This window comes from Scomber scombrus, chromosome 4, assembly GCF_963691925.1.
Source record: "Scomber scombrus chromosome 4, fScoSco1.1, whole genome shotgun sequence".
In the NCBI taxonomy this organism is placed as follows: Eukaryota; Metazoa; Chordata; class Actinopteri; order Scombriformes; family Scombridae; genus Scomber; species Scomber scombrus.
Genome location: NC_084973.1, coordinates 22,015,314 through 22,034,565, shown reverse-complemented (window position 1 = coordinate 22,034,565; position 19,252 = coordinate 22,015,314). Strand labels below are relative to the sequence as shown.

At 38.6% G+C, this 19,252-nt stretch overlaps 1 protein-coding gene across 1 annotated transcript; it reads right to left on the bottom strand.

The window, feature by feature from the left end:
- Positions 1-2,725: 2,725 nt before the first annotated feature.
- Positions 2,726-18,766, bottom strand: spef2 (sperm flagellar 2). Its single transcript, XM_062417877.1, has 36 exons — positions 18,709-18,766; positions 18,227-18,329; positions 17,839-18,091; positions 17,399-17,569; positions 16,993-17,142; positions 16,586-16,662; positions 16,250-16,439; positions 15,831-16,019; positions 14,779-14,966; positions 13,643-13,820; positions 13,161-13,383; positions 12,899-12,972; positions 12,119-12,222; positions 11,099-11,346; positions 10,879-10,942; positions 10,624-10,778; positions 10,272-10,478; positions 9,873-10,006; positions 9,526-9,653; positions 8,786-8,924; positions 8,531-8,668; positions 8,158-8,303; positions 7,737-7,800; positions 7,443-7,502; positions 7,256-7,349; positions 6,462-6,587; positions 6,146-6,284; positions 5,845-5,917; positions 5,504-5,660; positions 5,307-5,413; positions 4,803-4,985; positions 4,409-4,501; positions 3,899-4,069; positions 3,490-3,705; positions 3,165-3,287; positions 2,726-2,839 (listed from the first exon to the last, which is right to left on the bottom strand). The coding sequence occupies exons 1-36, from the start codon at positions 18,764-18,766 to the stop codon at positions 2,774-2,776; spliced, it is 4,989 nt and encodes a 1,662-aa protein (XP_062273861.1). The 3' UTR covers positions 2,726-2,773.
- Positions 18,767-19,252: the final 486 nt, after the last annotated feature.

The window sequence follows — 19,252 nt, the reverse complement described above, 5'->3', positions numbered from 1 at the left end:
GAAGCTCATGAAGTTATTAAAATTATCCCTGAGGGAAAGAGTTAGGAATAAAACAACAAGAGCATGAGTAAGATAAAGACAAACTGAATGAGGTGTGGAGAGTGACGGAAAACCTTTTATAATCAATTTGGATTTGATAATAATTCACACGGATCCTGTCATTTCAAACTCTAACATAGAGACAAATTAGACATTATGTTAGATAAATTCAAGAGCTTCAAAACTTTGATGGAAAACCTGACTCAGTATCAAAACCAGATGTGGGAATAGGGCTGGGTGATATGACCATAATCTAAAATCTCGATGTAGGTCATTTCATATCCCAACAGAGCACATTTTAACTCAATGAATTTTCTGTCATTTATGGCCCGCCGTGTCTGTGCAGCACAGAAGAGGAGAGACAGACAGCTGTGGAGGTGACAACAACTAAACTCATGAAATTTTCTTTGCATGAAAAAAGCCAAGAAGAGTAATTTATTAATGTAATCCAAGCAAAAGATGGACAGACTCGAAAAGATGTAAAATACTGCAGTAAAGAGTGATTTGTGTCACAATGAAATAAACGATAGAGCATTATCTTGTGACATGATCATATTACACAGCCCTATTTGGGAAGCATAAGCGCTCTATCGTGCAGCATAATTATCAAGTTTTCTATCTTTACTAAACTAAAATACTGTGTTACCTTCCCAGTAAAAACTGTGTTTGTTGCTCCAGGAACCAGCCATTGTATTCTCTAATGTATTCTTCTCCTAAGGACCAGGAGCTGGTCAGGTAGCTGTCTGCACGGCCTGCGTAGGAAAAACCTGGAAGAGATGTGCAAATCATTTACATGATTATAAGAGTGACTACATCAGAGAGAGGATGAGACAGAAGGTTGTGTAAAAAATCTTTCTGTAATAGAGTGTCTCAGGGTGTGTAAATGTACCTGTAATAATGGGGTTGCCCAGTTGTAAGAGCATGCGGACCTCATGGCCATGCTGGTGTAAGTTATGAGAAATCTCATCTAATAACATGTAGTGGCTTCCTCCTGTTGGAGAGGAGAAGACAGAGAATATCTCAAACAGTGACTGTACTATTATATACTATATTAAAAAGCATATAATACACATAGATCATTTCCACTTTTAACAACCTATACTTTATTGAGTAACCAGCCTGGCAGAGAGCTATTCATATTAGTAAAGAAATATTTAAAATTAATATCTTTATCACAATCACTTCCACCCTACTCACCAATTAGACAGACAGTCAGGATCTTGGCAGACTGAACAACTGGAAGAGCCAGGAGGAAAAACATCCAAAATACAACTCCCATCTTCATCTTCACCACACGCTGACCTGCAGCCAAGTCCTCTAACAGTTTGATAAACAGTCTTCAAATTCAAAAGTCAACTGTGATGAAACCTGTGTGAACAACACTTCTTTCTGTGAGAAAGTTCACTTTTTCAAAAGTTAGATCCTGTAAATGACTGGGCCAGACAAAAAAAAAAAATCCAAGAAAAACGAGAATGCACAACAAATCAGCGGAACGAAACACTGGATTACCAACGTAAAACTGAGGAAAATGACATTGTTGGCAAAATCCTCTTGTCAGCGCACAGTTTGTTTGGTCCTGAAAGTCTTCTTTTAGATCTCATGTTGGACTCCTCTTTTTAAACAGTCTGCATTGTCAAGTTGATATGGGGGGAAATTCCAAATCCTCACTTAGTGTACCTGGAATGCATTTGGTCTGCTTTGTCTTGTCCGACGTTAATTAACTGATGTATTCCTTATTATTCCGCAAGTTCTGGATGTCAGTCTGTGTGTATGACTCTGTCTAAATGAGACATGTGCGTGGCTCCGTTTTCTCTAAAAGTCAGACACTCAGACATCCAGGAGCACAGGGCCTACAGTGATAATGAAAGGGAGGGAACAAGAGACGAGTGGGAAAGGGGGGCTGAGGGTTCTCCTAGCCCTCCTTGTATCAAATTATATGAATGGAAATGTTAACAGGAAATGTCAGGGCTTTTTGTAGTTTTATAATTATACACATTTTTTTCTTCTATATTATATTTTCTGTAATACAGTATGATATTCAACTGTTAACATGCCTTTTGACACCCATACTTAATTTACAACAAAGTAAAAAATAAATGATTTTTGTCTTTAGAAAGCATATACCTGCATATATATACTTCAGATTTATATATACATATGCCTGATCAGAAAAAAAGAAAACATATATATATAACATTTTATTTTTTTCTGGTCAGCTTTGCATTGGCTTGATTGGTATACAGAGGTATAGAGAAGGTAGCACAACACGCCCCTGCTGAATGGGCTACAATAGGGTTATGGGTGTCCTGGCAGGCTGTTGCTGGCAAGTCAGGCTTGACATGTAGGTTATCCTGGACAATGCACTCATTGTAGCCGTGACCAGTGCTTTTCTGTGTCAGAGAGGTCATTAGAAAAACAAGTGAGTCAGAAAAACTGCTGGAGTGTATCAGAAAAAGAGAACTAGTCAGGGGGTCAATCCTGCCATGACTGATGTTACTGTTGTCATTTCACTCATGTCGTTATTCCAGTCTTCATCAATTATACAAATATTGAGACAAGATAAGGTTAGCATTTAGTTGCTATGGCTGCAAATTTATTGATTCACTACTGGATTGAACTACTGGAGTGAGGTAATCAGAATATTTCAAAATACAGAATGATTCATATTTCTCCATTTCCTGAGTCAACGAGTTCTTCATGATGTACACAGCAGTATGTATATGTGTCTTATCATTTAGGAAACGTTCAAGCTGTTAGTCTCTCCTTCATCCTGCTGGGCCACCAGTACTCTATGAATGTTCTGAGAGAGAGAAAAACCGAGAGAGAGATATTTTAGAAAGAAAATAAGAGTTGAAAATGAGAAAGACAGGGTAACAAATTGTGGTGGGGGGATAAAAAAGAAAGATGACAAAATACACATATAAATATCTTCAATTTCAAAAGTAATAGCAGCAGCTTTAAAAATAAACAATGGGTGTAGTCAGTGTATGTGATGATGGACAGTCTTGATGCAGAGTATATGAGACTGATCGCAGCAGGTGTGATACGCTGTGTAGCTTCACCAAACAGACACTGCAGCAGGGGGGGACAGATGAAAAAGCAGATGAGTCTTGACAGGGACTTACTATGAGCTGGTGGTGCACAGAGCTCTCCATAAGGCCTTGGGTGAAAGGATGCTGAGAGAAAACTGAAAAGGGGATATGGTCCTCAGGCCCGAAACCAAGTTCTGTGAATATATGCGCCAGGTGCTGCGGGGCAAGATATTGAAAGTAAGATATAGAAAGTGATACCAAGAGGGCAAAGTTTTATTTCATCAAAACTTATTATAAAAGGTCTAATTTATTATATCTTCACTATCATTATTATTATTGTAAATATATTTTTCCTCCAGACATTTCAGAATTTGTTTGTTTCCTTAAAAGCACAGCTTGGTCCTCCACTGTGCTATACCTCAGTGTGCTCCTGCTGACTCATGCACCCTGGAGGAAGAGGGCTGTCATCTTTCATCTTAGTGAGTCTGTGGCAGATGACAGCAAGGACAGCAGGGATGGACACTTGCTGCTCCCCAAAAAAATTGCTTGATGGGCACGGAGTGTCTTGTTCCTTGTACTCTCCATCAAGCTCTGAGGAGCTGAACTCTGAAGCCTCCTCTATACTGGGCATAGACTGTAGACACAACAATGTAGTGAGATTGTTTGTGGACGGAAGACAGACATTAACACTCATATGTTACTTTACATTTTATTACTTTACTCAGATTTGTATTTCAAAACAAATGATCAACCATTTGAAAAACCTTGCACATGTTATTACAAAATCATTCTTGACATACATTTTCTGCATACACACATTTTTTCACCTTGACAAGATGGCTGAATGATGGGTGCTTGAGATGTTGTCCCTTCACAACACTAAGTGTTCTGATGAACCCCTGTTTGGGGTTAGGATCAGCTGCAAAGTACTGCAGCATTGACACGTAGTCCAGACGAGGTGGAGAGACAGAGTGGTCCGCAAACAACTGGAAAAAGAACTAAGAAGGAGGAACAAACACAAATGTTGTTTAATTTGATTTTTTACATGTAGAGCAGTTCATTTGGACACACAGTAGATATTAAACTTTGAGCTTTTCTATTCAAGATTATTCAACAGGTCAGCAGGACAAAGTGATGACTGAACACTTTTTAAGTTTGTGTTTTAAGACAAAATTCCATTTGCAATAAGAAATCATTAGAAATATCAACAAAAAAAGTCCTGTACCTTTAAGTTTTTTCTCTCCTCTTTTATGTTGCTTGTGACCACTTTGTATTTTTGGAGTAATAAACGTTTACCGTGATTTTGAATTCAGTTGTCAGGCATTGCAGGTACTTACTTTGCGTAGGTTAGCTAGACGGTCATAAGGCAGAGGCTCAGAGGGGTCCTCAGGGACGGACTGAACACTCTCACTGGAAAACCATAACTCTGTCTGGGAGTAAAGAATGAGGGAAGGAGGAAAAAAGAAACACCTCAATTGTTTCTTTGCACTTACAGAATAATACAGTTTAGATTCTTATACAGCATTTATTTTATATACTGTACACTATACTGTATTAATTAAATGTGAAGGCACTGTGTCATGAATCCAGGTTTATAGAAAGTGAATCTCACTATACATTAATGCCACGAGAGCGAAGAAGGGCTGTGTGTCAATGTGAACTATACATTCATTGTTCATATCCCTCTTTGTTCTCAACTTGTGTGTTTGATTCTGTGCATGTGAGACTAACCTGTAGGTACTGTTCCTCATTGATCCAGCCCGTGTCACCCTTATCAGCTGCCTTGAAACGCTGCAGCACTGCCAACAGGTGTGTTAAGGAAGGAAATGGCCAAGGAAGTGCAGCACTGAGCAGGAATCGACGGCAGTCTATCAGCTCATAGTCATCCAATAGTAGAGATGCTATCTCCATCAACTACAGACAGGAGAGGAAAGGACCATTCTTGGATAGATTCTGACAATAACATTTCTTCATATCTCAAAGGATCAATGTTTAGACTGCGTGAGACTAGACAGTATGGTACTATCTGATTATGTAGTTATTAGGGCTTATAATTTTTTTTTTTTTTCAAATCTTACACACATGCTTCAAAAAGCATGTATGCATGTTGTATGACAACAAACAACGCCTCTCACATGAAAAGTGCAAATATGTTTCTGGTGAAAAACATTTTAGTACCACTTTAATTTTATTTGTTACCCTCAATTCTGTGTTTTTAGTTTGTGATATAAGTACCTGTGTTTCATTGATATTGACCCAAGGCTCAGGCAAAGTGTTGCTGCCCATGCTAACAGAGATGATGTCCTTCAGCAAACTGGAGAACACAGATGTGGACATGAAGCCTGACAGACAGAAAGAGGGAAAAGGAGTTATGGGTGAACAAATGGATGGATAGACCTTAAAATACTACAATTTGTCTCCCTTATATGAACCTGATGGAGCCATGTTGCACAGATGTTGATGGAGTGTCTCCAACTGAACAATGGTCAGAGTGGATCGTGTGGGTTTCTCCAGAGGAGGTGGACGAGGAGGGGGAAGCGGGCTAGCCACCAAATGGCAGTCTCCATTCAAATAGAAGTCAGTTCCTTCCTGGAGAAGCAAATATAGGAATTCTTAAAAAGGTAAGACTGAAGAAAAAGAGATTCTGGCCCATTATCAAATGTTACAGTCTGGAGGAACAATTTTGTCCTGCAGTCGCAACTCTGTAATTATAAAACTTGGGGAAAATGTCTCACATAAAAACAACAATACAGTAGTTTAAGACATTACATACCAACACCAGCTCATTCTGCAGCTTAGCACCAGATTCTATGTGGTAGCGTACCACTTCTGCTAGTTGGTCAATACTAGAGAAAATCAGAGACATGCATAAAAAGTCCAATATGTTTTATATGTATAATTATTGATGGACAAATCCCCTAACCAGCCTTGAACATGTTAATAAGGGCTCATTCTGAATGGAGAATAAGCATTACGCATATGTGTATATGGTGTGAAATAAATAATAACACATCATCAGCACAATCAACCTTTCTTCACAATAATAATGCAACAGGAGCACACTCATACCCTACCTCTTCATTTCTGCAAGATAACGTGCTTCTAACCACTTCTCCATGTTGCTGAAGGTTTCTTCTGCTCTGCTTTGCATAGACTGCAGCAACACTAAGCCATGGCCTTTCACCAACACGAGGCGTACCTTCACTGCATGCTCTGGAAAACACACACATACACAAACAGTGCAACACAAATATTTAAACTTATTGACTATGACTATAATTCACACAAACAGAACCACTCAGAAATGTAATAATTTGGCAATATGTTAATATGATGATTAAATATGGCATAAATAATCTACTTCATCTCTTCATGTGTTTAGGAGCATACCCTCGTGATCCAGTGCAGCTGCATATTCTTTATGTATTTTGCATCTGACTTCGTGAATGCGAGCCTTCTCTGAGTTTTTTTCATCAGAGGGTGCAGGGCTGGGTGCAGGAGGAGGGGATGGTGGGCCTGGAGAGACAAGTTACAGAGGAAGATAATAATGTAGAACTGTTGAATCATCATTATCATGGAAAGAAATATTACTACAGTTCATGTTCATGTTCTCATTTGACCAGTCAGTTCAATTATTTGTACAAATGGTGACAGCAATAAACTGACTACAATTTGGTCTAAGACCATGTGTATTAAATAGTCCTCACTATTAATTAATACAAATACTTGCATTTGATTGTCTAAAAAATATATATATATATTTTTTTTTTTTCACAAAGTTTGAAATATATTATAATATCTACATAATCTACTTGTAGTCCTTTTTTAAAACCTTACATTCACTTCCAAATTTATCGGGGCCAAAAGAGGAGAAGAAAGGCTGATCTCAACAGTAAAAATCATAACCTGGCATTTTTTCATTTTTTTACTTTTTAAAAACCCTTTAATTACAACATTTGTATAATTTGTCTAATTTTAATTATCTATTCTATTTGTGCTCGTTTTGGTTAAGTGATACAAAACAAACAAAAGACAAGATGACAGCAACACATAGCACATGCTCAAAAGAACCTCTTGATAGATTTCTAAAGTCCTCTAACAGTACTTTTGATATGATAATATATAAACCAGTACTCTACTAGACATGCCTTTCTGTTTTTTGCCCTTATTCTTTTTGTTTGCACTTGCAGGGGCCTTCTCCTTTTCTTTCTCCTTTTCTTGTGGTTTCTCCTTCTGCTCCTTTGTCTCCATGTCTCTCAGACGGGCCTCTTCTGATACCTGCACACATGTGCAAGCAATACACGTCAGGAATATTAAAATGTCTCCATAGTATGCTCATACACTCATATACTCTCACACACAGAGCATTACCAATTTGCTGATGGCTGCGAGTGCCTCCTTGTGGTCGGAGATCAGTTTCTCATGGGGTGACTAGAAAAAACAGAATCAGTATCTGTCACTGCTACAACTGGACTGCACAATATTTTAATTATTTTTTCTGTTGGAACATTAGCACAAACTGCATTTACATTCAATAAGAACAAGGAGGTTTATTTTTTCAACAAGTCTTATAATGTAGTAGAGTCTAAATCAACTGAGATAAACAAATATAGTAAGTGAATGAAAGACACATGAAGAGAGGAAGGAAATCTGATCTGAAATGACCTTGTCAGGTTCTGTCTGACCCTGGCTGTTCATCTTGGAGTCCACTCCTGGCGAGTCAGGATATCTGGGGAGGAGGGGAATACTGGAGAAGAGGAGAAAATAGTAAATGTGTGCAAATGTTTGTGCCGCAGAGTATTTGGACTGTGAGGAAATAACATTCCTTAAATGTATGAAACAGACTGACGAAAACATAAAGCAATCATTTTGTGTGTTATGGCTCCCTTACAAATTAGTTTTCCTTGTCTCTTCTCCATCATTTCTCTGATTAGACAAACTTGCGGCTGCTGGATCAGTACTGTTGAGACAAAATCACTCTGTCACTTTCTTCACTAATTTTCCTTAATTTGCCCACAATTTTGTAATTTTATTGTTTTATCTTGTATCAATGTGGTCAGTTGGCGATTAATTTTGTGATTCTTGCCTTTCTTCCTGATCATTCATATCTGGAGTGTCCAGTAGGGGGATACAGACAAAGTCAGAAGGAGGCTCAGGCAGCACTTCTTTGTACATGCTCAGGTAGTAAACCCTGAGAATACAGAGTGTGTCCTGGAAACGGTTCAACTCCACCTATACAACACAAACAATTCAAACAAAGGAGATAGCAGTTTTGGAAAAAAAATTAACTGATAAGATAAATAGAAGAGTACACCCAGTACATCTATACAACATAAATACAAAGAGGACAGACAACAGTGATGTAAGAGGTATTCAGAGAGGTGTAATCATCAACGAAAAGATGAGTTTATAAACTACAGAACAGAAACAGATGGTTAAATAGAAAAAAAAAATGTTACCTGCATGAGTCTAGAGTGGTGGTTGAATAGGACCGCTGTGTGATCCTCTAACCATCCATCACCCATGAGAAAAGCCCTCTCTTGCTCATCTTCTTCTTTACGCTTGTCACTAATGTCCCACAAGCGTTCTCGCAGATCCTGCACACACATCAGGACACCTCTAATGTTTCATATTTTCATTTTTGAGCAGGTTTTTTTTTTAACTTATCAGTTTGAGTAAAATCTGTAATGTAATATATTATGATTTTTTCTTACATCCAGTCGCTGATGTAGCTCTGCTTTTGAATCTTCATCTTCTCTCATATCATCAGGTATTTTGTTGAAGTCCTTCTGCCACTGAGACACCAACTCCTGCTTCAGGTCTGGACGCCCCAAGTAATGCTTGTACTCCTCTCTGCGCATACAGTATTTTAAAAATATTTTAGGTTAAAAAACATAAACTCCCTCTTGGGGTATAGGGAAACCAGATTACATTAACATGCAAAATTAAATCAAAAATAATTGTGTAATAATTTTCTATTTCTATTTTCTATTAATTTTCTCTTTGTCAGAGATTTCTGTCACCATTTGGGTTACACCTTGCTGTATCCAAGAGTAAAACTGACTGTGACAATCTGCATCTAATAGATGCTGAAAATAATTTGGTTCAGGGTCTGGTCCTGGATTTACAGCTATGACAAAATGTGGTACAGTATAGGTTAAAAAAGCATCAACTAATTTTTACTAACAAGATAGTGGCTCTTTCCATTCAGTCATACAGTGTGCATGGGTGTACACTGTAGGATTTACAGGGCAGATGTTCTGTGACAGTAGCTTTTGATGTTATCAGATACATAGATCTATGAATGCATGAAAAGTGTCAACTAATTACAGTATGCATCTCAAAGCAGTATACATCTTATAAAAATGGGGATAGGCACAGAAATGTGTCCATTATAGAAATGGTATGTACTACATGAAATATAGTAAATAATAAAATAAAATGTTTAAAATACCTGATGTTGAATAGGTGATGGTAAATAAGAGTGTGTTCTGAGCGCAGTGCCTCCATAACTGCCTTTATGTTGCTCACGTAAGAGTCGCACACTACATCCCAATGGGAGCACAGGTACTCTGGAATTTCCTGGTGATGAGACAGAGGAAAAGATGAATAAAACAGGGGACGTAAGAGGATAAAGCTAAAACAGGCAGTGTAATGCAACAGATTTCTGCCATCTTGTGGTTACCCTCAATGAGTGCGTCTGAATGGCATGTCGTTTCATGACAAAACTAGTTACTACATGGGAAATTAGGAGGCACTTCCAACTTTGATAAGCAAGCTTAGATAGAATTTGTATCCTACTGGGGGCAGAAGTTCATCCACATAGACCCAACTGGATGAACCTGGTCGGGGAGAGGCAGACTCAGGTGGGTTCTTAGGGACTCCTTGAGAATCCTCATTGGTCAATGAACAAGATGAAGCCTTCCTTGACTGACCTATTGATTACCCAGAGGAAAGATGTTAATTGATACTATTACAAGATTAAATTAATCATATTCACTGTAAGTTAATGATTGATAAATACGCCTCATAGTGTCATATTAATTTACTAATTCATTTACAAAATCATTATCAGTAAAGAAATACATAATGTTCCCAGTGGCTAGATATATCTTAAATCTTCTCCAAAGTTGAATTTCTTATGTAACTTGAAGTCATTTAAAAGAAACAGTGCAATCCACAGACCACTGATCAAATCACCTCTCGGGGAATTTGTGTTGGATTTGGAAATTGACGTCACACTTTCATCTTTTTGCTCATTAAAGCTGTTACTGGAGTCTGTGGGGCCCGGATCTTGGCCTGTGAGAGTCGGATCTTGATCTACAGGTGCAGGTGTGGCAGATGAGGAGACTTGAGTTTTCTCACCGTCCAACACTACATCATCCTCAACAGGAGGACTAGCAGGAGCTGATGAGACAGTGAGTTGGAATATTGTGAGCAAATGTGCTTGTTAGGTGAACAATTTGTGTCAATTGTATATTTGATATCATAAAGGAAAAGATAGTATATGAGTCAGCTAACACTCACTTACTACTAAAATGGAACCAGTTACCTTCCTGTGTTTGCATCATAACTTGCTGCAGGAGAGACTCCACCCTCTTACAAAGCTCCTCCTCCTCTACATCTGCATCAACGTGAACCAAAATGTTTTGCTTCCCACCAAACCATTCCTCTAGTTTGGGCCAAGTGTCCTGAAAAGCTGTGATCCTTGAGGTTGGAAAATGATGACAGACATTAGACGTAGGTTCATGCATTAATAGTAATGTTTTCATTCTAATTTTGGTCGGGTTTTTTTGTTTTTATTTACCTGTGTGGAATCTGTGCTAGAAACATATTATTTTCTGTAGAGGTTGTAGCAGCAGTATCAGTATCTGCACCTGTTTTGGAAACAAGAGTAGCATGTACAGCCACAAACAAATACATGTAAATGATCACCTGTGCACGTATACACGTATACACATCAACTTACAGATGATAATTGCTGGCACACAGATACACTGCATTAATCGGCAACCACTCTAACATACCCGTTTGATTGATAGCCCGTCTGGCAACACACTCATCAGAAATATCCAGCAGTACAACCACATCCAATGCAGGAGCTGGTGGCGGTGGTGGTGGCGGTGGATTTGGATCAATAGCAAGGTCTGTCCTGCTGTTTACAACTTCACTACCTACATCTACAGACCCACCAAGGGCTTTCTCTAGCAGACAGGCCTGGGTGATGTTCATTGGAAATCCATCCAGCACCCAACCTGACCCGGCTGGAATCTGCCTGGTGAAAACATAACAAATGTTTCAGAGGCTTGTGTTTGTTTTTCTCCTCGATCAATTACACATTTTTATTTAAGGGATCATTTCTTTGTTTTGTCTTCGCTGTATACAGAAATAAGGATAAAATTTTATGACTGAGGACATAAAATGGACAATCCTGCTGTAATGCTCTCTCATGTTTTATTTCATACTGGGTGCGCAGGTGGTCAAGTGGTTAGAGCGCATGCCATATACGCAGCCAACCCCAGTTTGAATCCCAGTCGGAGGTCCTTTGCTGCATGTCACCCCCCTCTCTCTCCCATGTTTCCTGTCGGTCTACTGCTAAATAAAGGCGTCTATGCCAAGAAAATCTTTTTTAAAAAAAAGATTATTTCATACTGTGGTTTATACTGCTTTTAAAGCCAAAACAATGTTTTAATACTTTGTACCATCAAAAGTGAGCTTTGGGACTCGGTCACAGTAACTTTGCTGCTCATTAGAAAGAGGCAGAGAGGGAAAGTCCAGGGATGAAAGGCAGGATTCAGCCATCAACTCCTAATTTTCAGCAGAGACTGAAAGAAACTCCCTAGAGATACAGTGAATTCATTAAAATAACTGTTATGGTAACGAATATGGGAGTATTCATACGGGATCTCTTTAACCTAGCAAACTGGGAGTTCCATATTTGCAAATGTGCCCTCTGGATATTGCAACAAAACTTGGAAAGAAAACTTGCTCCCTGTGAATTCATATTAAATGTTCATCTCCATACAGTATGATACAGTATGACTTACCTGATTGCCTCTACTATAATATTAACCACTAGCTCATCAGGGATGGCACTGCCATTCCTGAGCTCATTTTCTGCAGCTCCTCCCTGCATGGCCCGGATAGAAAGCTGGGATAGGGGCACATGTAAGCACTTTATGATGAGTGAGGGAAAAAAACATTGATATGAGAGAGCTTAATACCAATTACTAGATACAGATTCAGAATGAAAATGGCTCAATCAATCAATGTTCATTATTCAATATTTAGAATAAAACATTTCTTAAATTACATTATTTTAATCAGGTGGGTTAGTTTGAATAGAGGTTGAATCATGTGTGATTAAATGCAAAACTGTCAGAAAATCACAAATGCTACATACAAACTTTTTTTTTCTTACCTTAGTGTTTTTACTTTCCTCTTGAGTGTCAAGATCTTAAAAAATAATGAAAATATCACAGTGTGGCCCATACTATCAAATAAAACAATCATCTGTATGGAGTAATTAATATGCAGTGCCTTTCTATTACCAGAAAATTACTGTAATATGTAGTGTAGAATGAGATAAAATAGAATCATAGTGACTTCAGTAACCTACCAGATTTAAGTGTTGTGGAAGATATGAGCAATTGATCATTGTCTTCCTCTCCCCTTAGCTCTGTGATCTGTAAATGTGTTTTAATAAGGTGCAATGATGAATCTCCTTTATAGCTCCAAAAAATCCTCTGAAGGCAAGAATTTGTGACGACTTCAGAAAAAATGCAAACTATTGAAGGTACAATACTTTTACACTGTTTCTGACTTACCTCTTCTCCATTCTGGTAAGCAGTCACTGCCTCCTCAATCAGTGTGTCAGCTGATAAGACATAGATGTCATGGGCTAAAGCAGAAAACATATACACACACTCAGAAACAAATATAATCTCATTCGACAACTGTTTTTCTAACCAATAGTAAATATAAGTAAGTAAATATAACTTAAATAGTAAATATAACTAAGATGTGTGACTTGGTGTTTGTAGATATGTGTGTAGACATGCATCTCTGCTCAGATTGCATGTCATGTACCTTTAGCAATCTTGGCTAGGCAGGTGGTCTTGCCAGAGCAAAACTTGCCCAGGACACAGGCTTTGAGCACAAAGTGAGGAAATGAAGGTGTGGGGGGTTCCACGATGGCTGGATGGACAATGTTCCTTAGCCGCAGAACAACATGTCCAAGAATCCTGTTGTTGGTTGGGGGTAAATTGGTCTCCCCTGCTTCTTCTGGCCATGCCCACTCACCTACCATGTTCTGACAAACAGAACACACAGCTAAGACAAAGAGGATCTTTGTTCATGGACAGTTCAAACTTAATGTTATGAATGTCAAAAAAATGTTGCTGTGTTTGCTTTCCACACGTATGGTCATGCGTGACACTGCTAGTGAAATCACCAATCACTTGGGGTTTAACTAACAAGCTGTTCAGTCCATAATCCACACACACAAGGTATGCGCAAGTGTGCAAGCATATATACAGACATACACACTCTACATTTAATTTCAAACTCACAGTATATTCATCATAGTCCTGGTTGTTGAGTATCTCCTGCTTTTTAATCTCAACAGGGTCTAGTGGGGCAGAGAACTCAAAACCCGGCTGTTGGCCCTCCATATTTATCGGCTCATAGAGAGGCAGCCCATGGAACAGCAGTTCCTTCCACTCTTTCATCAGCTTCTCTGGAATCAGACTGGACAGGACACAGCAGAACATTTGGTTGAGAGGAGGCAAAGCTGGACTGTAATGAAACACAGGGTTTTACTGAAAGAGAGAACTATCTTCCACGTCCTTTTTAATGTATTCAAAATAAATACATTTTTATTTTGATGGGGCCTAAAAATGCTAAAACTTAACTGCGTTTTTCAACATAGTTAACCTGACCAAGAGTAGAAGAGCTGATTCAGTGGACAAAAAAAAATAGCCAGTCGGATACATACTGTACATATGTACTATATCTTCATGTGGTACAGACTGAGTATAGTGCAGGTTTTTGTGGACATGCATATTTTTTATGACAGTGATGCTGATATTATCATAAGAAGAAGCAGACAGAGTGTTGAAATCGCCTGGTTTTATTCAACAAATGGTCAGATGTACAAGAAAGTTTTCCATATTGGTAATTTGATCACAAGTTTTTTGACTCGCATCTAAATTAGCAGTGGATCGCAATACTAGTTTTCAAACAAGATTTCACTTCATCAATACTGCCCTAAAATACCTTTTGAATTCTTGTCTCCTTTAGAAGGACAGAAAGGATAGAAAGAAGTGCACAAATTGCACAAATTTCCTACTGTTTTGTCTAGCCTTATATGCTTTATTTTACCCCAAGATTTCAGAAACAGTTAAACAGTTTTGTTTTGATATTAAATGATGCTCTTCAATGTGATTCAAGAGTAAATATTAAATATGCAAAAAATATGGAATGGCTCTCCATATTCACAAAGTGGCCAAAGTTGTAAATTTTAACTCTAGATATGAGATGATTAACAACTTTTTACAATATATTTTTGATAATAATACTTGATTAAACAATGGAACACTTAAGGAATGTGCATATATTAATTATTCGACTAATCAAGAAGTCAAATTGATCATCTTAAGGCCAGGAACCATATGCATGGTTTAGTGAAAGCAACTGTGTTACATACTTCCCAGTGAGCAGTCGATATTCTCCAACCTTTGTGGCCAAGTCCATCATCTGCTCCAAAATCCCATTGCAGTTCTTAAAGTGCTTCTTGTATCTGCTCTGAGCACGCTCGGCAGCAATCCTGTTACAGAATTCAAGCTCCTTTCTGATCTCGTCTGCATGGTCCAACTTAACCTGCCGAGCCAAAGCCTGAATCAGGCCCCAGTCAGAGAGATGGAATGAGTGTAAACGTCATGACATAAATGTCCACTGCTGTAAGTAATTAAGGAAGATAGAAGATGTTAAATAGGTGATTTATTGTGCAAAAGACATGAATTGGTGGGGTTTGGAAGAGGAAAAAAAGCCTTGAAGAGATACAATATAATGTCAGAGATAATGTCAGTTTTTGTAGTCAGTAGATAAGAGATATTGTAGGTTGGAGAAACATCATAGGAGGATTTTATAATAGTTATCTAATGGAATAGACACAACAGCTCTAAAATGCTGTATCGGGTTTATGCTTCCTACTTTGCCATACTCAATTGAACCTTTCATACTTTTAATTACATTTGGATTTTTTAAACCTAAATCATCTCCTAAAAAACATGTTTTCATTTTTTAGAGTAAATGCCAAATAACTGCAGAATCTGAGATTTCATCACACAGCAATTTGTTCTGAGAACATGACCACACCATGGTGCTAAACTACAAAAATTCCCCGTATTTAACACTGAAACCGTAATGGACCATGGCAGTATCTACTCTCATACTGTCCATCTCTCTGCCCTCTTTTACACTAAATCAGTCATCTGCAGTATAAGTATAATCAGTTGAATGATACAACAGATAATCCTATGTATTTATGTCCTGATTCATATATAGTTACTTCACCATTTACCTGTCCCTTTAAAGTCTATCTCTGCATAATACCAAATACCATGTTGATACAATACAACCTAGCATTCTTTCCCTCTCTTTCACCCTCTATGACACCACTCACACTATCACTGATACAGTCTAATACAAAGTGACAACAGAGAGGATTATTCTTCTTCCGTTCTTATCCTATCTCACCGCCTCCCTCTCCAGAGCTTCCTGGAAGTCCTTCTCTCTCCGCTGCTGGTACTGTTGCTCTCTGAACAGGCAATTCTCCCTGATCACCTCCTTCTGCATGCGGATCTGAACTAGCTGCACTGCCAAGCGCTGCTCTTGCTGAGTCTGACGTGTCAGGCGTTTCACCAGCTGCTCCTCTCGTCTTGCTTCCTGCAGGGGAGGGCAGAAGTGACTATTAGTTTATCAACTTTAGGTTAAATGACATGTCAAAAATGTGTGTGGACAGAGAGAAAAGATGTGTGAGATTTATTTTAAACCTACTTTGCAAAACTATTATAACTACAGATTCTTCAGGGGAAAAATATTGAACTGAATAATATCTCATGTCTTTTGAGTGGGTATTAATCTCTGTTAACATTAGATATATTAACATTTCTCACTTCTTGAGCTTCATGGGACTTGAGCTGCTCCACCAGGAATCTGTCTCGTCTTTTCTCTCTCTGCTCGCAAGCTACAGCATTCTCCTGCAACCTCTGGCGGATCTCCTGAATGTACTTGCTATTGGATTGTAGTAAGACCTTAGATCCACTTCCAGAATCCTCATGGCAATTTCCAGTGAATGGCTGATCACTAATGAATTGAAAAGGTTTGAATCACATTTAAGTCATTGTTCAAAATATCTCAGATTGCAATATAACTCCATTAAAACGAAAATTTTAAAAATGTACACTACATGAAAACAATACTGATTTTGAGAATGTTTATTTGTCTCTCACCTTGAAGAGGAAACAAAACCAGAAGTAACCGGTTTCTTCCTGTTTGTCTCAAACTGGGTTATTTCAGTCTGGACCGTCTGCATGACAAAATGGACAAAAATTATAATTATACCAGAAAGACGAGGACTCCCATGTCACTCCTTTAAAAAAATAATCTGGACAAATGTGTCACCAATGTGCTGTGAGAACTTAATTAATTGCTGTCTGACTTGTGGCATGACAATAGCTTTAGAGATTGGAGCATCAGTTGACATTCCCAGCAAATTTGAAAAATCCCAAGGAAAACCTTGACAGGAAAAGTAACATGAAACACTCTAACTACAAATCTGCAGCTGACTCTGCCAAAAATCCCAAATTCCCGCTGTGGATTATTAACAAATCACATTATTATTTTATCTGGATTTGACCTGTGCTTGTTGTTCTCGGCGTCGCTGCTGCTGCTGTTGCTTCTTCTTGAGGTTGAGCAGTGAAGTGTAGGGAGGTGGCTTTGGCACATGGATAATAGCGGCCTGGTTACGAGTCATGATGTCATTGTGCTTCTGACGATATGCGTGCAGCTGCAATATACAGAGTTCCCCATGGTCAATACTGTCAGCAGTGTGAGGTTCTTTTTATTCTATCATTAGGCAGCTAAGGTTGATTTTGTGACTAAAGATAGGAAAAACCTTTCTTGCTGCAGTTGAATTGTAGATGTGAGACTGAGACAGAATATGTAAAAAATCATGTTGATAATGACAAATTCTGACCTGGTTTTAAGTGAATACAGGTAAATTGTATTACAATACAATACTTAGTTTACATGGTCGTCAGTACCTTCTCAGTATTCTTCATTCTCTTCTCATCCTGGACTTTGAGCTGTCTCTTCTGCTGGACTGGCTGCGACATTGAAGTCCTATGGTTCAATTGTTGGCATTTCGCCTCATAGTGCTGAGAAATTTTCTGCAGCTTGAGCTCTGCGTCACGTTTTACCACCTGGTGCAGTCGCTATATAAAAAGGTAGACAGTCAGTTGCTTGAAATTACATGTTTTTGTTGGACAGTGATGTTACAATACACAAATAATTTGGACTTCAAACATAAATAAATACAGAAAGGCTGAAAGACTAAAGACTGTCAAACAGTTTATCTTTACTGATAAAGACCAAGATTACTTATCTCCTCCTACAGAACAAAACAACAACTAAAGAGAGGGCTACCGTCCAAAAACATTTGCCCCCCACCACATGTGCACACATACAGTACAGCCCCTCTTACATCAGAATAGATTTCATGCTCTATTTTGTGCAGGCCAGCATTGGCTGCAGGCTGCATAATCTCCATCACTGTTTCGCTGATTTCTGCTTTCTTTTTCTCTTCTAGTGAGACGAAGAGCTGGTAAAGGAGGTGTGTGGCGACCCCTTGCTTCTCCTGCATCAGTCCCTGGGCTGTGGTCATGTCAAAGGAAATCCCCAACAAATGGAGGGTAGGCTCAAGGAGGGTAAAATTGTTCAGTTTGGAGACGGAGGTGCTATGAGAAAAAATTTGACTAAAATGAGTTATTATGAACAATTAAAATGAGATGGGGATGTTAAGCAATAGTCAACTATTGCATCACAAGTAATTTGATTCGAGGTAGGAGAGAGAAGGAGAGAGGGAAACTTACTCTTTCTTCATAAACATACTGAAATCGTTCTGCAACTGATATTTATGCAGAACCTCCCCAATTAGGTAACCACTGGAGAAATCCTTGGCAAATGTCTTTGGCTCTGTAAAGACAAACACACAATCATTTAAGCAATATTAAAATGTCCAGTTTCAGTCAGTTACCTGTCTTTGCAATTCAATTTAACTTGTAGGTTTTTCTAGGTCTAAAAAAAGAACAATTAATAAATATTGGTCCTCTTTTTAAAAATGTAAAATGCTCCTAACATCACCCATTATCCCTTGCCCTTATTGATAAGTTAATTAATGTTTGTTTATTCACTTTGATAACCTCTAAAAGGGCTCTTCTACATTTAGCTTTGTAAGTTCACATAGCTCACCTTTTCATGTGCCAAAGAACAGCCAAACCACCATATTAGCCTTAGCTTAATTCAGCTCGCAGGTGTAGCTAGGTAAAAAAAACGTAACTTAACGCACACTTACCAACTGCTTTTGACAGCCGGAGCTCCTCGTTCAGCCACCTGCACAATATATCCGACATCTTCTGACTTCAAGTTTAGCTCATACAATATAATACCAGTTCATTTTCATGTAACTAGGCAACAGTACGAGTCTTTAGCTTGCTAATAACGGCTAAAAGCAAACAAGGGCGGAGGAGATCCCGTCGGTGCATCGTTGCTATGGCGACACGTCAACAGGGGTTGCCCGGCGTTTTTCCGTGGGACCCTCTTGGGAGCAGGTGAGAGCGGCTGGTCCTGGATCAGCCGCTCTCATTTCGTGAACTCGCATGGAAAACAAGGCCGTGTTGACTACAAACTGATCCAGATCCTGTACAATGTCACACTTCAGGAGGTCAGCAGGGACGATTGTATTTTTAGAAACACTTGACTCAGCCTTACTCCACTAATTAGGTAGGCAAAGAAAAAAAGATGTTTACTGCACTGAAAAATCAACTTGCGTTTAGCACATCGATACAGGCAATTGTCGATTGATTCTTATTTAAATTTCTATGGATATGCTTGGAATC